Here is a 17,879-nt window from a genome sequence, read left to right as displayed (position 1 = left end):
ACATTTTACACAAATACAAATAAACATTTTCATATTTTATGTGTAGTATATTGCAGTATAAAAGAAATCAGCTAACACAAAAAGAGACAGACAGACTGATAAATGGCATTGTGCACCAGCAGATGGAGTTTGAATGATATGAATCTATCTGACTTTTCATCTCCTTTTAAACCATTCAGTCAAACAAAAGTTTGGTCTGAAACCTAGCTGTGTTCGCCGGATTTTGAATGAACAGATGTGGATCTCTGTTACAGAAGCTTACTGTACATCAAGGAAATGTCCAATCTATTTTTAACTGGGGCAAAAAGCTCTTTTAAAACCAGATGATAAAAAAGAGAATTACATTGATTTGATGTCCTCATTAGCTGCATTGCTGTTTTCATTATTTTAAAATATATGCATATTTGAGTCTCTTAATGCCTACTTTTTTAATATGTTTGTTGAGTTTACCTTGTATTTAAAGTTACATTTTCTCTTCTTCTCGTATTTTATCTTATCTTAATGAAGGTGACACAGTCTATTTGTTTGTTTGTTGAATCGGAGTAAGTGAGTTTGCTCTCCACCAGGGGGAGCCCGGTGGTTGTGAACCAGCTCAAGTTGGCGAACATGGTTTTGGAAAAAGACACGACACCGGTAGAAGTTCGAGATTCTTCTAGTATACTTACAGCCTGATTACGTAAGATGAACAAAACTACAGGTAAATAAAATATCTGCGATTAGAATGCAGATATAACACTTTTTTTATAACGCCTCACATTTAATCACATACATCTGCAACTTATAGTCACATTCAAAATGTGCTTGTATTATATATTTATATGTACTTACATATTAATTAACATTTAATCTTGAATACCGTTATATGTGTTGTTATTTCGAATGTATTCATTTGTGGACTTTTCTTTTGCTAGTTCATACTACGCACTTCAGTAGTAGTCTTTCGCGCTTTCACTTTCCTTCTTTTACTTACTAATTAATAACAAATAAATGCCGTGTGTGCTCTGTATGAACGCGAAACATTCAAGAAAAAGAAAACGGGGAGGTCTGTGTGTGTATGTGTGTGTGTGTGTGTGTGTGTGTGTGTGTATGAATATGGAGTTCGGGGACTAGGAGAGTAACCTCCGTGTTTTCATACCTAGGTAAAGGTAGTACAGCGCAGCCGGTATACGCATGCGCGGATGCGCTCGCTCTAGAACATTTCGGCAGCTTCGCGACATTTCTTCACGTCCATGAAGGAAAATGCGTGAAAGCGCTGTTAATACTTCCGGTATTGTAAGCTGCCTTCAAATTAAGCCTTACAGCGTTTATGTGTAGAGCTTCTCTACGCGTCTTTCAGAGAAGTATTCAAATCTCCTTGACCGTGTTTTGGACATTTCGGGACTCTTATGTATATATTTTAACTATCTTGTACTCTTCTCCGCTCTGCTATTATAAAAACACTTTTATTTCTAAAAGGACATAACGGACATCCAGAGTTTGAGACGACTGCTTTAATGTAACCACTCCGATGCTCTGTCAACAACTGCTGTACGGCCAAGAAACGCGTTAAGTAGGGTTTTACCTGGGAGTTGTCTTTGGACAGCAGCGTACTGTAATGTGTGTTTTAACAGTCGGACTAACTAACGAACAAGGCACTGGCAGATCATAAACTTGTCGGGTCTGGTGGCTTTGGTAAGATTTGCTCTTGGCTCTAACATAAGAGACACCTGGCTGTAAGTTGTTAAACTTGTGTTTTTAGCGGAACAGTAAAGAATAGCGGGGCTTTAAGTTCAGATACTCAGCTGTGAAGTCACTTCAGGTTTCTGAATGAACTCTTAAGTACGTTATGTTCCAAACACAGGCATAAAGTCTTTGGGTCTGACTAACGTTAGCTTGCTATATCAGGACTGTCTGTATAAGTCAGCCATGTACCACGTGTCGAGTGCTTAAACATATATGTTTCTTAAAATATTTTCCAATCGCACTATGATAATTTTAAGTACTGTCATTAAGTTGGTCAAGTGCCATCAGTCTGAAATGATCTACCTCGCCTGTATTCGTCAAGGTGCATGCTAGCGTGTGCTAACATTACGGACAAGAGTTATACTTCCGCTTACAATATTATAAACGCATACATTTGTGACCCAGAAAGAAATGTGTAAGTTTATTAATTATGTTTATGAGAGTGTAAATCGTAGGGGTACATACAGTTATTGGCAATACTCGTATTTAAACACGTTTTGGCATGTGCTTTAATTTGTAAACCCAGCCGCCCGCGACGGAAGTGGTGTTATTTGACGATTTTAGCAACCCTAACGGAACTCACCCAACACCGTTAACTGTAGCTTACTAGGCTAATCTGTTTACATGGTCAGTTTAGACTGCAACGTACTAGTGCTCTCGCTATATATACACACATATATATATATGTAGGTGTACGATCCTGAAGTCATGACTTAATCTGACCGCAGGCTTTCGTCTGTTTCATGTGGCGATGATGTTGTTTTGCCTCTTTCGGCTTTGCTAGGTGATACCAGCTAGATTACACCTTGCAAATGAAACGGGGGATATGTGACTATACTCTGGAAGGTTATATTAGCCCAAGTGTCTTCTTCACAGAGCCTGAGATCCTGCTTTTGCGTGCAGCTAAAGGGAGAACTACAATGCTGTGCTGGGGAAATGCTTCCTATGGACAACTGGGCTTGGGTGGGATTGATGAAGAGATTGTGGTTGAGCCACGAAAATGTGAATTCTTTCACGGGAAGCAAGTGAGTGATGTGGGGTGTGGCCGCAGACACACAGCTTTCCTGCTGGAGGACGGGACGGTGTATACCTGTGGCTGCAATGATCTTGGGCAGCTTGGACATGAGAAAGCCAGAAAGAAACCCGGTTGGTGATGTCTGCTGTTTGTTTGTTTGTTTGTTTGTTTTTCTAATAAAACATTGGGGGGTTTTGTTTTGTTTTTTAAAGTTGCTCACTGTGCAAGCACTTGTTTATGTCATCTATTAGAGCAAGTTGTGGCCTTGGATGCACAGATCATAGTGGCTGTATCATGTGGAGAGGCCCATACACTCGCCCTAAATGACAAAGGACAGGTTTTCTCGTGGGGTCTTGGTTCAGATGGACAGCTGGGATTAAATAACTTTGAAGAATGTGTTCGCGTGCCTAGGTAAATTCATCAACTATCAGGAAACCCCTGTGTGTCCTACTTAACGCACTACTTGCTCATCCTTTGTTTTGTAAAGGCACCATGAAAAGACCTAATATAGCCATTCTTCTCTCTCTCTTTTTCCTCTGTATGAAAAGAAACATCAAGACTTTGTCAGATGTTCAAATTGCTCAGGTAGCCTGTGGGTACTGGCACTCCCATGCACTTTCAAAGGGTGAGGAATGGTTTGCACTTAGCACATATCCAGAGCAGCTTACAGTGTTTATGTCATGTTAAACCGTTTCAATTATATATGCGTTTTTAACACAGGGGGCCACATCTTCTCATGGGGCCAGAATCGATATGGCCAACTTGGGTTAGGAATCAACGGACAGAGCATTTCCACACCCCAGATGATTCAGTCTCTGCAGGGCATTCCTTTTGCTCAAATATCAGCAGGTGGAGCACATAGCTTTGCCCTCACTCCCTCGGGAGCTGTGTTCGGTTGGGGGCGCAACAATTTCGGTCAGCTTGGTCTCAACGACTGCAACGGTGAGTGGTAGAAGGTTAGAAGGTGCCCCTGTACATTCAAACCCGAAACTTTGACTAATTTTCAGGACGTCTTTTTCAGATCGGTATTTCCCGGCCCTCCTGAAGTCCCTCAGATCACAGAGAGTGATTTACATTTGCTGTGGAGAAGATCACACGGCTGCACTGACCAAGTTAAGTTGCATACTTTTTGGTTCTTTGATAGATCTGCAGTGTTGTGTGTACAGAAGACCGAAATTTGAAACTGTGGGATTAATGATTAGATTTAAAAGTGGCTCTTTTAAATCTAATTAATGGTTTTAATTCTTAGGCTTAAAATCATTAAACTGGGCCTTGGACTTTTACTGGGATTTACTCCCATGCTGGGTTATGCTTTCTTTACCTTCTTCCTAATTCATTGCTGTTGTTGTTGTTGTTTTTAATCTGCCAGTGTATATGTGTTACATTTTCTTAACTGATCCCAAACAGCAGCCAAGCAGGATTACAGATGCATCACTTGTCACAGTCAGTGTGTTGTGTCCTCGCTCTCCAGTTTGCATACTGCTCAGAGACAGCTGCTGCCAAGCGACCAGTTAGAAAACATCCCAGTATCACTGCAGTACATTAAGTCTGCTATACATTAAGATTTCAGTGTTTTGCTTTGTCACACAGATGTTTAAAAGCTCTCCTTTAGAAAAACATTAAGCTGTTGTCAGATGAACAAACTGTTCAGTACCCACGGGTGCTGTAGGTGCAGTTTCTGGGTTCCTCTACTGCTTAAAACGAGCTTGCTTTCTTTCTTCTTTTTTTATATTCCTTAGCTCCCCTCCCATTTAGCCAAGTCTCTTCTGATTGGCTGCCCCTCATACCGAAGGCTTGACTAACACATCAGTGTGGCTTCACGGCCAAAGCTATACGCCTGAGATGACTATATTAGGGATGTCTGCACTCACTGACATCATGCTGATATAGAATAAACTGCCTGAAACTGCCTGAGCATTTGGCTCACTGGGATTACTTGCGCACATACTGAGCTCATTATTTGATGCTGCAGGCATTTCGTCTGAGCACCCTCCATTGTAACAGTTTATATCAGAGTCAGAATACTTTTATAATGACGGGGGGAAATTGCTTTGTCACAGACTCTCAAGCAAATGATATGAAAGGTAGAAAATGGAAAGAAATCATAAAAAAATGTAAACCATCCTTATAAAACTAAGATGCTCCACCAATGGTGAATTATGTTAAAATAAATACTCCAAAGTTAAACAATAGTATGTACAATATAAAGAAAATATGAGAAGTAAAAATAGTCCAGGTGTCATAAGGGGAAGATATGAAGTTTGATCATCGCAGTTATAAATCATTTCCTGTGGCGTTTTAGTGCAGTGAGGTTTTGCTCCTGTTACTGTCCTGCAAGTCATGGAATGAACGTGAAGGATTGTCGGCTATCATCTGACATCTGCTCTCAGAGTCGAGCTCCACACCTATAATACTGGCCTTGTGGATCGGTTTGAGTCTGCTGGTATCATGCTGCCCCAGCCCACCACAGCATAGAGGATGGCAGTGGCCATTACAGACTCAAAACATCCTGGGTCATCCATTAGATTTTAAAGGAGTCATCCAAGAAAATAGAGATGACTCTTCTTGTAGAGGGCGTGAACACTGAGGTATTTTTATCCTGTCTGCACCCAAACCACACGGATGGAAATAGGGGTGACCAGCATTCTAACCCTTCTCACATCCACAACCCCCATGCTCTTCCTCATCACCTTGTGTGATACATCACTACTGCAGAGTCATTAGAAACCTGTGAAGGTGGCAGGTGTCTGTGCAGTGCTGAAGGCTGTGGTGTACATGGTGAAGGGAAAGGGAGAGAGGACAGTCCCCTGCTGGGCTTCGGTGTTGCTGTCCAACATGGTGCTGCAGGTGGTTTGCAGATCAGTGAGCCAACTATCCAGGTCACTGCCAAGGCATCCACCCAGCAGAGCCGAGCTGGTGGTGGTGAACACACTGGAGAAATCAAAACATGACCCTCACAGCGCTGGGTGGATGTAGGCCCTGTTGAGCAGGTCAAGGACCGGAAGGGATCTGACCATGTGCTGGAAGCTGGTCCAGGATAAGTCTCTTCAGGGTCTTCATGAGGTGTGATGTCAACATTTTTTGGTACAAGTACGAGGTGTGACCTCTTCTACACAGGGAAAAGCATTATACGTTTTCAGTGGGTAATCATGCTCATCATGTAGTCTTCTTTTATGAATAGTCTTCAGTAATTAGGCTCATAAGTAATGCCATTTCTGTGTTTACTTCTAATTTTTAGAAAAGAATAGATGAGTTGGGATCGTTATTTAGAACCTGGAATGTTTTTTGGTTTGTTAAATAGTGAAGTTTTAAATCTTCTCGAGCGGTGGATAAAAATGCCCATTTCCTGTCCAGGTGCCCAGACGCAGTAAGTTTGTTTCAGTAGTGGCCTGACGCTGTAGAGGAGGAGGATCCCTGCTGTAAGACTTGGATGTTAAAATAATCCCCCTCCTGGCATGTGCCATTACTAATCTAGCTGTTTCTGGTTAAGGAAAAACTAGACTGAAATCATTAACACGACAGCTGTCTTTCATGCCTCTCTGTCTCTTCAAGCCTCATGTTCAGTGGTCTTTGCTAACACTTTGGCCTTAGCAAGTTAGCACAGTGCTAACCCTTTTGAAGGTCGGAATAACTGGTTCTGTTGTTTTTAAATGCAGGAAGGGGGCGTGTTCACATTTGGAGCAGGAGGATATGGACAGCTTGGGCATAACTCTACAAATCATGAAATAAACCCCAGAAAAGTGTTTGAGCTCATGGGAAATGTAGTCACACAGATTGCATGTGGAAGGTAAAATCGACTTTGTTTTTGCGCGTTTATCTAAAATACAACGTCAGTGAATTATACTAAAAAGTCACAAGGCTGCTAGTAACGTTTCAAATTGCTGTGCGGTCAAGGCAACACACGCTGGCTTTCACGCCGTCATCGGGGAAGATGGATTCATTTGGGCTCGGAGGGAACGGGCAGCTTGGCACACGGTCCACTTCCAACAGAAAAAGCCCTGCTCTTGTTAAAGGTCCCTGGGTAGTCGCCAGCACTGCAACAGATACAGGTGAGGGGACAGCAAATGTAAAACCAAAACATCCTTCCATTTTTGAGGGGTGTAAAGTTTGAATCATAAGCAGTCAAATGTATTAATCGATAGGGTTCTCCATTTACGTTTTCTCTGACTACGTTTTCTATAATTCTGCTGTGTATCCATCTGAACGTGGAGATTTATTAGCTTTAATCTGAATCTGAAGTTGTAAAAGCACATTACATCATTAGTTTGATGGGTTTATTTCAAACGTAAAACTCGATGGTAAGATGTTTTAATAACACAAAAAACCTATTTTCCCTCACTTTTGCAGATTCAGAGGAGAACTGTTGTGTCAAACGGATTTATGCTGGAGGAGATCAAAGCTTTGCTCACTATTGCAGTACCAACGTAAGTTTTCCCTCTCCTCTGAAACAGAGATTTCATGGAGATGCTTACAAATGTACAGCACGTTTTAATAATTGCACAGCTGTCCTGAATGCTATCGTTTTTACTCTACAGTAAAAACAATGGTACTGGCAGTACTCGATAATAGTGAGCAGCTGAACAACAGTGATTTGAACTAAAGCATTATTATCACTGCTGGGGAGTGAGAGCAATGTCAGGCAGATGAGCTGAGATTGTAAATATTTCCAGACACAACCTGTAATTATCTGGAATTTAAAAAAAAATCTTAGCACATGGGTTCGCGTGTAATTTTATACCACAGTGTTGTTTGACAACGTCACCATTCACATGAGTTAAAGAAGGCGAAACGTACCAGTAAAACCATAAGAAATTTGAAAAATAAGAAAATGACTTCAAGTTAAAATCTTGTAATTAAAGTTTTCGAATTCCAGGAAACAGAATTGCGTTTGTCAATCTAATTAAAGCAGACTGCTCCAGCTGATCCCCGACAGTCAATGCAAGCTGGTGTTGGTTTTAAAACACGTTGCCATGTAGCGTATGATGATTTTTCAAGCAGAATTTAATTTGTAATGAGGATGTATGTCACTTTTTTTTCTTTTCTTAGAAGCACCTTCTTCTAAAATGTGCCGCAGATAGCTGTGAATACTGTTTTTACACACATCTGATCTGTTTCTTCACTCAGTTTTATTTACACAGGTTTACATTTTTCAGTTTTTATTTGTCTAACTTTTATACTTTTTGGTGCAGAGCCTTCAGAACGGAGATGACACAAGGATACAAGATCCCCAGAGAAAGATTTACTCCTTGAATGAGGATCTCATACAAAAATGGTTGAACCACTCACAAGGAAGACTCCCGCTCGACATCTCCAAGTAAAGTTTTCTTCTTCTTTTTTTCCCCCTCAGTAGATCCTCGGCATATTGGAGTTTTAGTTTGTTTTAGACATGGTGTGTTTGAGTAGAATCAAATTACCAGATCCTTTTTGGAGATTTACACAGTAATTATTTGCCTTTTCTGGTTTCCTTAGTGAGATCGACCTCGTGTTCTCCTCAGCAAGCTGCCTAAATGGGTCTTTCCTGTCAATGAGGTAAATGCACTCCAGATATTTCAAAAGTCATAATCTAGTCAGAAAAATCATTTTGACTGATTTACATTAAAATCAACACTTTTTTTTTTTTTTTGCTGAATTTCTTGTTTATTTACTCTCTAATTAGATAATTAAAGCTTTCTTAAGCTGCTCCCGTCATATGAGCCAGGTGAATGCACGAGTTTGGTAGGCTATATAAAAACATGAAATTGAGATGGCCACAGTTTTAGCCATGAAAGCAGGAAGCTCAACGATAACAACATTCAGTACTGACACTTATCTGCTGTCATGGTAAATCTAGAGCTTGTTCTGTTGTCACCGCTTTGACCAGATAAAAAGCGTGCTCTCCTGGGTTGAGAGCAGATTCTGATTTGGCCACTGAAGCATATCCTGTTTCTTTGCTTTGAGAAACCTTTGGGCTGCTTTTGAAGTGTGCTTCAGCTCATTAACCATCTGCACTCTGAAGCGCTGTCCGATCAGTTTAGAACTTTAGATTAATATATATATATATATTTTATGTATTGTTATATTATGTATGTGTGTATATATATATATATATATATATATATATATATATATATATATATATATATATATATATATATATATATATATATATATATATATATATATATTTTATGTATATATATATATATATATAATATATATATATATATATATTTTATGTATTGTTATATTATGTATATATATATATATATATATATATGTATTGTTGTAGTTATTGCCTAGCGTTTTTGTAATTATCTCATTCTGAGTGCTGATTTTGTTTTTTCCCTTTTTTTATAAACGCAGTCATCCAGATCACTACAGTACCAGCAGTAAATGTTCAGGGGTGGATATGAACATGGCTCGCCTGCTCTTCAACAAAGTAATCCAAGAGGGTCACCCTGAGATTGCTCAGCAGGTCAGTGGCCACATATAATATAGTTCCATCCACCCATCCATCTCCTTTTACTTGTTCAATTCAAGGTCTTGGAGGGGACTAAATTCTGGATTCTTCACTGTAATTCAAAACTGCATTCTGTGTCGTGTCAGTGCCATGCCAAATACTTGGGCACTAATATATTTTCTCTGACTGGTGAAGTTCCTCTGACTTGGAGTTTCTTTTTCATTCCTCATACTCTTCAACAGTGTTTATGACCTTTGCTCATCTGCTGTCTTGTCAACGACGTTCATTTTATTTTGATTTGGTACCTGACCAGAAGATGTTTTTATAGTGTAAATGTCCCCAGTGACGTTTTATTACTGTGTCGGCTCCAGTTATTTCCGGTACTCTGGTCCATTCAGTGTGTTATTGTTGCACTTTACCCCACACCTCATCAGCAGTTTGTATGCATTCAGGATTATCACATTAATCATAACAGACCTGTTTCCCTTCGTCTGTCTGCCTCAGATTGCTGCTAGTCTGGAGAAGAACCTCATTCCCAGGCTAAACAATTCTCCTCCAGACATCGAAGCCCTGAGACTCTACCTCACTCTTCCAGAATGCCCTCTCTTCACTAACCGAAATAACTACGTCACCATCTCTATCCCATTTGCCAAATCAGTCATCAGCCTAAAAGAGGCTCCACTGAAGGTACTAGGTAGGTAGGATGAAGGAGTTTCTTTAAGCTTTCCATACTACATTAGTACTACATACTATACTTAAGACCTTATTGTTCAGGAAAATAAGGTCTTAAAATAGCTTATATTTGTCATAAATCTTATGCAGGAATTAAATTCCAGATGGTATAGTTAGGACTGGGAAAAATGAGCACTTTACACTGTCTTAAAAGGGTTTTGAGGAGCACAAATTTAGTGTTTGCTCATGTATTTGCAGGAAACTGGTGGTCTACGTTTGAGTCCCCAGTCTTCCAGCGGCTAGTTGAACTGTACAAGGAAGTGGTGGTGTATCTGCTGCAGATGCACAAGGTGGGCATTCCCGCAGTAGAGCAGAGAATTTTCACCTGTTTTCTGGACACGTCGCTGCGACTCCTGGAAATCCTACACAAGGTGAGGAAAAAGGTGCAGTGTTAAATTCCTGCTGCACATTATATCCTTCTTTAAAGGACTACAAGTGGCAGTCTCTCCCACTTCTCGCTTCAGGTGAGCGAGAAAGCGGGACACATCATTCAGTATGGCAAGTTCTACATTCATGAGTTGGACAACCTGATAGACATCCGAAATGACTATGTCACATGGCTTCAGAGGCAGATGTACCCAATGGTGAGTCTGGATGTTGGCTCTGCGATTCAGTAATACATCTTTCTATGTTAAGGTTTTGATGTGAACCTTTTGTTTATGCTCTATCCCCAGGGACATGATGGTGTGGTGACTCTGTGCAAGTATCCCTTTGTATTTGATGCCCAAGCAAAGACTACACTCCTTCAGACAGATGCTGTCTTACAAATGCAGGTACTACTCACTAAACCTCTTAAAGGCAGTTTCTTACCTTTATTCTCACTAATCGCTTCATAATCATGTGTTTTCTGTATTAACAGATGGCAGTGGACCAGGCACAGATGCAAAATTTCAGCTCCATGTTCCTACCGGCTGTGGAATCCGTCAACCCGTGCCTCATCCTCATCGTTCGCAGGGAAAACATTGTTGGAGACACTATGGAAGTGCTCAGGAAGTCTAAGAATGTTGACTATAAGAAGCCACTAAAGGTAGAAACAGCATTTAAGTTTGAAGCTTTAAAAAAAAAAGAAGCAGCATAACCCAAACCTGATTTAAATTTGGCCACCATTTCCATTCCAGTCATATTCTTGTAAACTCTGGATCCCTTCCAGTACTTGTGCTATTATTGGATTGTTTCCAGGAAGTCCCGTGCTGACAACATGCACATGTGCGTGTGTGATTTCAACATGGACCTCCTTGCAGTCTACAACGACACCACTAACTCAGGGAAGAAACATCATACAGCTAAGAGCTAGAGAGTGTAAAAAAGGCACTCTTCAGGTTTATAAGTCCACAACGTCCAAACGTAGCATCAACATTAGGTCACAAGCTTGACTTAAAGCATGCTAGGCCTTTTTTTACAGTGTTGCGAATTGTAAATCCGTTCTTAAGGTTCAAAACTGTAGATTCTGTCTCAACTCCTCACAATTTCGACACAGAAGTGGTGATCCAGTGAGCACACAGAGTGGTGCAAGTGGTTGGAACAGGATTTCCAGGTAGCGATCGCTAAGTATCGCAGGAGCCGTGGCCTTGACAACGAAGACAACTGAACGAGCTAACAGCCAAATTTAAATCAAGTACACTTAGGATGAAGTTCCTAGTTATGAATGAAAATACATATATGAATGTGAAAGATGCTGCTCATGGTAATGAACCCACAGAGTATGCCAGGTTCAAACGGTACTGTGACTTACTTGTGACATTTGTGGCAGGTGATCTTTGTGGGAGAAGAGGCTGTCGATGCAGGCGGCGTGAGAAAGGAGTTCTTCCTTCTGATCATGAAAGAGCTGCTTGATCCCAAATACGGAATGTTTCGTTACTACGAGGAGTCTCGCCTCATCTGGTTTTCAAACAAGGTACTTGCTTTAAACCAGGCGGCATCTCCGCGTGATCTTTGTGAAAACCTTCCTCGATTAAATGCTGACAATCACCGACTGTCCCTTGCAGACATTTGAGGACATTGACTTGTTCAACCTCATCGGGGTCATCTGCGGTCTGGCCATCTACAATCTCACCATCGTTGAGCTCAACTTCCCCTTGGCCCTTTACAAGAAGCTTCTGAAGAAGAAGCCAACGCTAGAAGACCTGAAAGAGCTAATGCCAGATGTGGGAAGGTCAGATCAAGGAACAGTCACCTGAGGTTTCCATTTAATATGTTTATGAATGGTAGTTTACCTTGGCATTGTCTTAACGTCATCTAAACCTTTCAATGCCACAGTAATCACACAGGGAATTGTGTTCCTGTTCATCCAGGAGTCTGCAGCAGCTACTAGACTACACAGAAGATGACCTTGAGGAAACCTTCTGCTTGAATTTCACAGTAAGATGATTGACTATCAACATTTTCTGCTGTGGTTAAAGTAAGTTGTGTCATCCACCTATCATATGATTTTTATTTTTTATTTTTTCAGATCACAGAGGAAAACTACGGTGCCACAGAGGTTTTGGAGCTTGTACCAAATGGGGAAAACATTAACGTCAATATGTCAAACAGGTAAAGATTTTTTTTTTTTTTTTTAAAGTTGTCCTGATATTTATCCATTAGCAGTTATCCACTAAGGGATTCATGAATATTTTGGACTGTTGTTGAAACATTCACGTTACTCTCATTTTTCTTACTTTCTTCTCCTCTAGGCAAGATTTCGTCAGTGCCTATGTAGACTATGTTTTCAACACATCGGTAGCTCCACTCTTCGAGTGCTTCTATTCAGGCTTCCACAAAGTGTGCGGTGGGAAAGTTTTAGAACTCTTCCAGCCAAACGAACTGCAAGCCATGGTTATCGGCAATACCAACTATGACTGGATGGAGCTTGAAAAGGTTTTGTATTAAATAGTGATTAGTAAAAATTGCATCTGGCCACGCAATGTGAAGAAAATATCTGCATAGCCTTTAGGACTATGAAATCTGTATTTTTCCGAGTGTCCAGCAGGGGGCGACTCCTCTAGCTGTATTGAAATTTCCTTATGTCTCACTTGATTTATTACCTCGGTAAACATTTTACGAATTTAGTTTATGGTCTTGTATGCTAGTTTAACATTCCATCTAATACAGTATAATCTTCATTTTGTGAATTAAGGAAACATTTGCCGGTATGGTGTGATTGGCAGGTTGCTGATGTAAGAGTGTGCAGTATCCTTGGTTTCTCAGTCAATACATCATTTAAAAGCCCCAGTGGCCACTGTGAATCTCACTTTTTAAAGTGAGCCTTGTACATTATAAGATGGATTATGAAAATCATTTTTGTTTATGCTCTTTTGCTCATAGACTACTGAGTACAAAGGGGAGTACTGGACAGACCACCCTACAATCAGGCTTTTCTGGGAGGTGTTTCACAATCTTCCATTGGAGAAGAAAAAACAGTTTCTCTGTAAGTGTTGCCCTAAACAGCAGAAAAGTTAATTTCATTAATTTTGTGTGAGTTTGCATGTTACATACGGACCTTGAAGAATGAAGAGAAACAAAAATCTTGTCTTTACAGTGTTCCTCACTGGAAGTGACCGCATCCCCATCTTGGGCATGAAAAGCTTGAAACTGGTGATCCAGCCTACTGGTGGAGGGGAGCATTACTTACCTGTCGCCCACACCTGCTTCAACCTGCTGGACCTGCCCAAGTACACGAGTCTAGAAATGCTCCGTGAGAAGCTGCTACAGGCTATAGATCACAATCAAGGCTTCAATCTTGCCTGATAGAACATAAAAATCCATGTTGAGACTGTTGATGGCAACCACATTCCCAGATGGTTTTTTGCAGACTTCTCAGTCTGGATGAGTCAAACACAAGTTGAAAAAAATAAAAATTAAAAAGGAGGCCACATGACACTAAAGGTGACTGAGATGAACGGCTGGACTTTCATGTTAATGTTGATTTTTTTTATTTTTTTTCCAGCTGCTTTCTTGCCATCAAAGTATTTGAAGTCCAATCCCACACAATTTGATTCACATTTAATATTGCTCATGTAGATATGCTTTTATTCATGTTTGGATAGGACGAAGCAAACTACTGGTATATACAGCACAGGGGCATAAATAAACTGACAAACTCCTGTAAAATGCAGTGAAATTTTTCTAATGCTTAACACCTAATTTATTGTGACAGTGAGATGCTTCTATTATGTTTTTACTGGTTTAAAATGTAGTCAAACACCACAAAATACCACGTAATTCCACCCCCCCAAAAAATATAGAGAAAAATAAGACCTGATTCACATCTGACAAGGTGTCAACAGAAACATATTTTTTAAACTACACTCTAGCAGTATTTTCTGCATGGCTTTGTCATCAAAGTGACACCGTATTTTACAGGAGTTTGGGTTTTTTCATCCCCTGTTGCAAAAATTGTTAGCCAATGTAAATCTACTTTGTTTGACAAAGGTTCTCTTGTGACATTTGCTCGAGAGCAATGCGAAGTGTTTGCTATAGATGCTGAGTGGATTTTCTTGGCTGTCTGCCTTAACAATCCACAAATAAAAACAAAGTACAGCCACTGAAATAAATGGGTTACTTGCTGGTAAGGTTCTAAGTTCTTATGAAAGGTTGGTTATTTTTAATATAGTACCTTGTGTTTGAATATTGCTGTAGAAGGTATTTTTTAACAAAAAATATACCACATTTTGTTTTTAAAAGGGGTTAATTCTGCTTTTTGTTATTTTCTTTCAAATATGTTCTGATGATGGATGTTCTTATGACACCTGACCAGAGTTTCAGAGGAGGTGGTAAGTATAGGTATGTGTAATCCGTGTGCTCAGGCATCAACGTCTTCCTACTCTTGGGTTTGTATGAAGTTACAAAGGGCAGATGTCATCTCGGGCACACAGCCATTTCCTATTCACATCCTGCAAGTGGAGGGGCTCATGAAAGCGGTAAAGACAGCCAAAGTAATTATTTACGCCAAAATCTAGACGGTAAATAATGGCGATTTTTTGAGATTTCACATTTATAATATCACTTCATTCTTCCAAAGAAGGTGATTTTTCCCTATGATTGGCTAATTGTTGACACAATGACACATTTCTTCAAGGGCAACTGTTGAGGTGTCAGAAATGTAGTCGAAAGCGCAATAGAAACCTTTGAGGGGCAGCCAATCAGAAATAAAGTTACCTTAAAGTCAGAGAGATGAAATCTGAGGGCCTGCATTAAGGTAGAGTATAAGAAAAACAAAGCTGCTGTGATGAATTAAAATATGTTGGAAATCAGAATAATAGGTCCCCTTTAAAGTCCAGCTTATATAGTAAATTAACCTTTAATATTTTAACTGTCTGTTCCCTCATGAAAATACCCATCAACACATTCCACTTCAAGTCACAATTTAATCATAAACTGTACAAGTTGAATGATGTGCGCACACTGCAGAATATGGCCTTAAAGGAGGCAAATACACTTGTCTGTTGTTGCCCAATTTGGGGGCTTTGTGTGTTAGTTTTGGTATCAGTGGGGCAACTCGTGATGGACAAGCTTATAGTGGGAACCACAGGAAGGACAGCGCTGGGCCTCTCCCTCATGAAGCCAGAACCACACAATAGCAGTGTTGTCTTCCTCACCTGCAAAGATTTTTAAAAAGTTATAATTAAAAAAGAAAAAAAAGTTTTTAACACTGGTAAAACAGATTCATAAAGGGGAAATTGTATTCATTATGCATCACTTACAGAGACATCCCACCAGCCTCTTGGTTCCAATGCCTGGCACAATGTGAGGGTCTTCTTTGGTACCAGCATAGTGCTTTGGTTTCAGGATGCTGTAAGGGTCCTGTGATGTAAACGGGAAAAAGAAAAAAATTAGCTTATGTGCAGTTCAGGTTCATTATCATATGTATACAGTAGCCTACCTTTCCCTGTTTGAGGGCCTGGAGGGTACGGCGCTCCAGCCCAGTGGCCTGTTCTTCATCTGTTGGTATGCCTGAAAAATTAAATAGCAAAAAGGTTTCTATTAAAAAAATGAATAAATGATAATAATATATACAAATAATAAACAAAAAAAATCTGTATTTGATTCAGCTGCTTAAAAAAAAAATCAGTTTTATATTAAAAGCCTATAATAACTTGCTTAAATCTTACCTCTTGCATATGGCCTCCGCACACTAATAACTAAAAAGACTAAAACTAACACAGAAACCAACACTAAACGTCTTCTAAGAACAAAAACTAAACTAAATTAAAAAGAAAAGCTCAAAACGAAATAAAAATTATAACTAATTAGAAAATACAGAACTATAATAAACTCTGTAATGAGTGCGGGCAAGCCTGCACGTCAGCATTGGACGCCTCCCACAATAACACACTCCTGTCCCCTATCAGGGTGCTGGCACCTGCCCAACAGAGTCTGCCAAAGGAGGTGGGTCTATCAAAGGCCTTTCCACTCGCTAAAGTCCAAATGACCTTCATTTTTTTTAAGGTGTACTTTATAGTCGTATTTAGGTAGGGGTTTTGTGTATCTCAAAGCACTTAGGCCTCCCACAAATATGTTTTACTTCTGTAAATAAATATGTACACAGGTGTTTCTTTTTGCTGTAAATAAAACACTGGCGGTAGCTAGCTAGCACGTACTGCAAACTCCTTGTTACTAACTTGTCAGCTACCAAACTAAACAATAAAGACGCCGCTAAAATTGCCAATATAACCAGCCTTTCGCTTTTCGCACTAAGTCTAGTGAGCGGTGACAGCTGTGGCTGTAACGCACTCCGGAGGCCTGTGAAGTCACGTCTCCTGTCGTAAATACGGAGTCCTACCTCTCACTGTGGCCATTGAACGGTGCAGCGGGGCCAGCACGCCGCTCCTCAGCTGCAGTGTTGTTGTACAAGCTCGGAGAAGAAGACGTCCCGCCATTATAGTGCCTTTTTCAAGTACAGTGAATGACCTGACTCTGCTATAAACCGGACTGAAATGACCCCACTACAACCGCCTGAGTGACGGGTGCGCGGGCCAATGAGCAGAAGCGCAGCTGATCCGACCAATCAGATTCAGCAGTGGGAGGCACGCTCTACGGGTGGTAAACACCGCTGTATACTTTATTATAGAAAAACGTAGTTTCATTTTTGTTATGTAAAAAAACAGCAACAAAAAAAAAAAAAACACTTTAAGATAGCACCTGTTATTGTAGTTATTTAGTTTACATTTCCGTGCAATTACAAGGGAAGAAGGAACCATCAAACTCAAAAACCAAATGTACAAACCATACACGGGCATTTGAAATTGCAGTGCTCCCACGGACCTCAGACTTACACTTAAACAAACATAAAAGATAAAAATTAAAATCTTATGTACATAAGGTTTGCTCCCAACACACATAGGTGTTTACATCAGCGCTGTAATTTGCACTAATCAACTGAACAACTACTACTGTTATAACTTGCACATTATTTTTTCTCAGTTTATATATACTGACATATTGGAAGTTACATTTACCTTTTGATGCACAGATACAATGCACAATCTGTACATTTTCTAAATATTCTTAATTATTTAAACATCTTCCAGTACCCTGCTCTGTTTGCGCAATAAAACCTGGGTTTTCCACTTTCATCTGTACTTCGATCTTAATAACTGTACAGTACTCTGTTTTTGTACATTGTCCATGATGTAAATATGTGTTTCTGTAAAAAAAAATATATATATATATTGTGTGTGTTTTTGTAGAGCAGAAGCAGTCAGCTCATTTGAGGGTGAAAATAAACTCAAACAAACTCAACAAACAGACGGTCTTTTTTGCTGCTGTTACAATCAAATTTCCCCTTGTGGGACAATTAAAGGATTTTTCTATTCTGTTCTATTTGTAAAAATGTGCTATATTTCCCTATGAGGTGTGGTATTTTAAATCCTTTTACCACTGTGCTCGAATAAATATAGACCAGCAGAAAGAAAGAGAAAAATGCTGACAGAGGTACTCTGCAGTGGAGAAAGAAGAAACTTGTTGAAACGTTGTTTCTTTTATTTTTCTCCT

At 39.9% G+C, this 17,879-nt stretch overlaps 2 protein-coding genes across 4 annotated transcripts; one reads left to right on the top strand and one right to left on the bottom strand.

Moving 5' to 3' along the window:
* Positions 1–1,756: 1,756 nt before the first annotated feature.
* herc4 (HECT and RLD domain containing E3 ubiquitin protein ligase 4) lies at positions 1,757–17,523 on the top strand. Of its 3 annotated transcripts, XM_086258503.1 has the most exons (23): positions 1,761–2,868; positions 2,989–3,148; positions 3,286–3,362; positions 3,458–3,679; positions 3,759–3,850; positions 6,394–6,524; positions 6,632–6,786; positions 7,085–7,161; positions 7,927–8,051; positions 8,207–8,266; positions 9,080–9,191; positions 9,681–9,870; positions 10,107–10,279; positions 10,373–10,492; positions 10,583–10,681; positions 10,768–10,935; positions 11,659–11,802; positions 11,894–12,060; positions 12,200–12,266; positions 12,358–12,440; positions 12,581–12,764; positions 13,212–13,314; positions 13,426–17,523. In XM_086258503.1, the coding sequence occupies exons 1-23, from the start codon at positions 2,535–2,537 to the stop codon at positions 13,632–13,634; spliced, it is 3,252 nt and encodes a 1,083-aa protein (XP_086114629.1). In that variant the 5' UTR covers positions 1,761–2,534; the 3' UTR covers positions 13,635–17,523. The 3 variants fall into 3 exon arrangements, 1 of the variants encoding a protein (XP_086114629.1); XR_015124369.1 differs by lacking the exons at positions 12,581–12,764; positions 13,212–13,314; positions 13,426–17,523 and having other exon boundaries at positions 1,757–2,868; positions 11,894–12,112; positions 12,358–12,396; XR_015124368.1 differs by lacking the exons at positions 12,581–12,764; positions 13,212–13,314; positions 13,426–17,523 and having other exon boundaries at positions 1,758–2,868; positions 11,894–12,086; positions 12,358–12,426.
* On the bottom strand, positions 15,234–16,861 carry cox5b2 (cytochrome c oxidase subunit 5B2). Its single transcript, XM_086258506.1, has 4 exons — positions 16,669–16,861; positions 15,769–15,839; positions 15,590–15,689; positions 15,234–15,484 (listed from the first exon to the last, which is right to left on the bottom strand). The coding sequence occupies exons 1-4, from the start codon at positions 16,763–16,765 to the stop codon at positions 15,372–15,374; spliced, it is 381 nt and encodes a 126-aa protein (XP_086114632.1). The 5' UTR covers positions 16,766–16,861; the 3' UTR covers positions 15,234–15,371.
* Positions 17,524–17,879: the final 356 nt, after the last annotated feature.

The sequence above is a fragment of the Aulonocara sp. 'chitande type north' Nkhata Bay genome, linkage group LG13 (assembly GCF_057382095.1).
Source record: "Aulonocara sp. 'chitande type north' Nkhata Bay isolate Kocher_YH1m ecotype deep benthic linkage group LG13, A_spYH_male_GT1.1, whole genome shotgun sequence".
Taxonomy (NCBI): Eukaryota; Metazoa; Chordata; class Actinopteri; order Cichliformes; family Cichlidae; genus Aulonocara; species Aulonocara sp. 'chitande type north' Nkhata Bay.
The sequence above is the reverse complement of the archived record's forward strand: the minus strand, read 5'-3'. Positions and strand labels throughout refer to the sequence as shown.

Excerpts from the sequence above, each read along its gene's own strand:
- herc4 (XM_086258503.1), top strand. The coding sequence starts at position 2,535 with ATGAAACGGGGGATATGTGACTATACTCTGGAAGGTTATATTAGCCCA. Across the intron at positions 9,871-10,106 it reads GGCTCCACTGAAGGTACTAG|GAAACTGGTGGTCTACGTTT; the intron begins GTAGGTAGGATG and ends ATGTATTTGCAG. Across the intron at positions 12,441-12,580 it reads AACGTCAATATGTCAAACAG|GCAAGATTTCGTCAGTGCCT; the intron begins GTAAAGATTTTT and ends CTTCTCCTCTAG.
- cox5b2 (XM_086258506.1), bottom strand. The coding sequence starts at position 16,765 with ATGGCGGGACGTCTTCTTCTCCGAGCTTGTACAACAACACTGCAGCTG. Across the intron at positions 15,840-16,668 it reads TTCAATGGCCACAGTGAGAG|GCATACCAACAGATGAAGAA; the intron begins GTAGGACTCCGT and ends TTAATTTTTCAG. Across the intron at positions 15,690-15,768 it reads AGGCCCTCAAACAGGGAAAG|GACCCTTACAGCATCCTGAA; the intron begins GTAGGCTACTGT and ends TTTACATCACAG.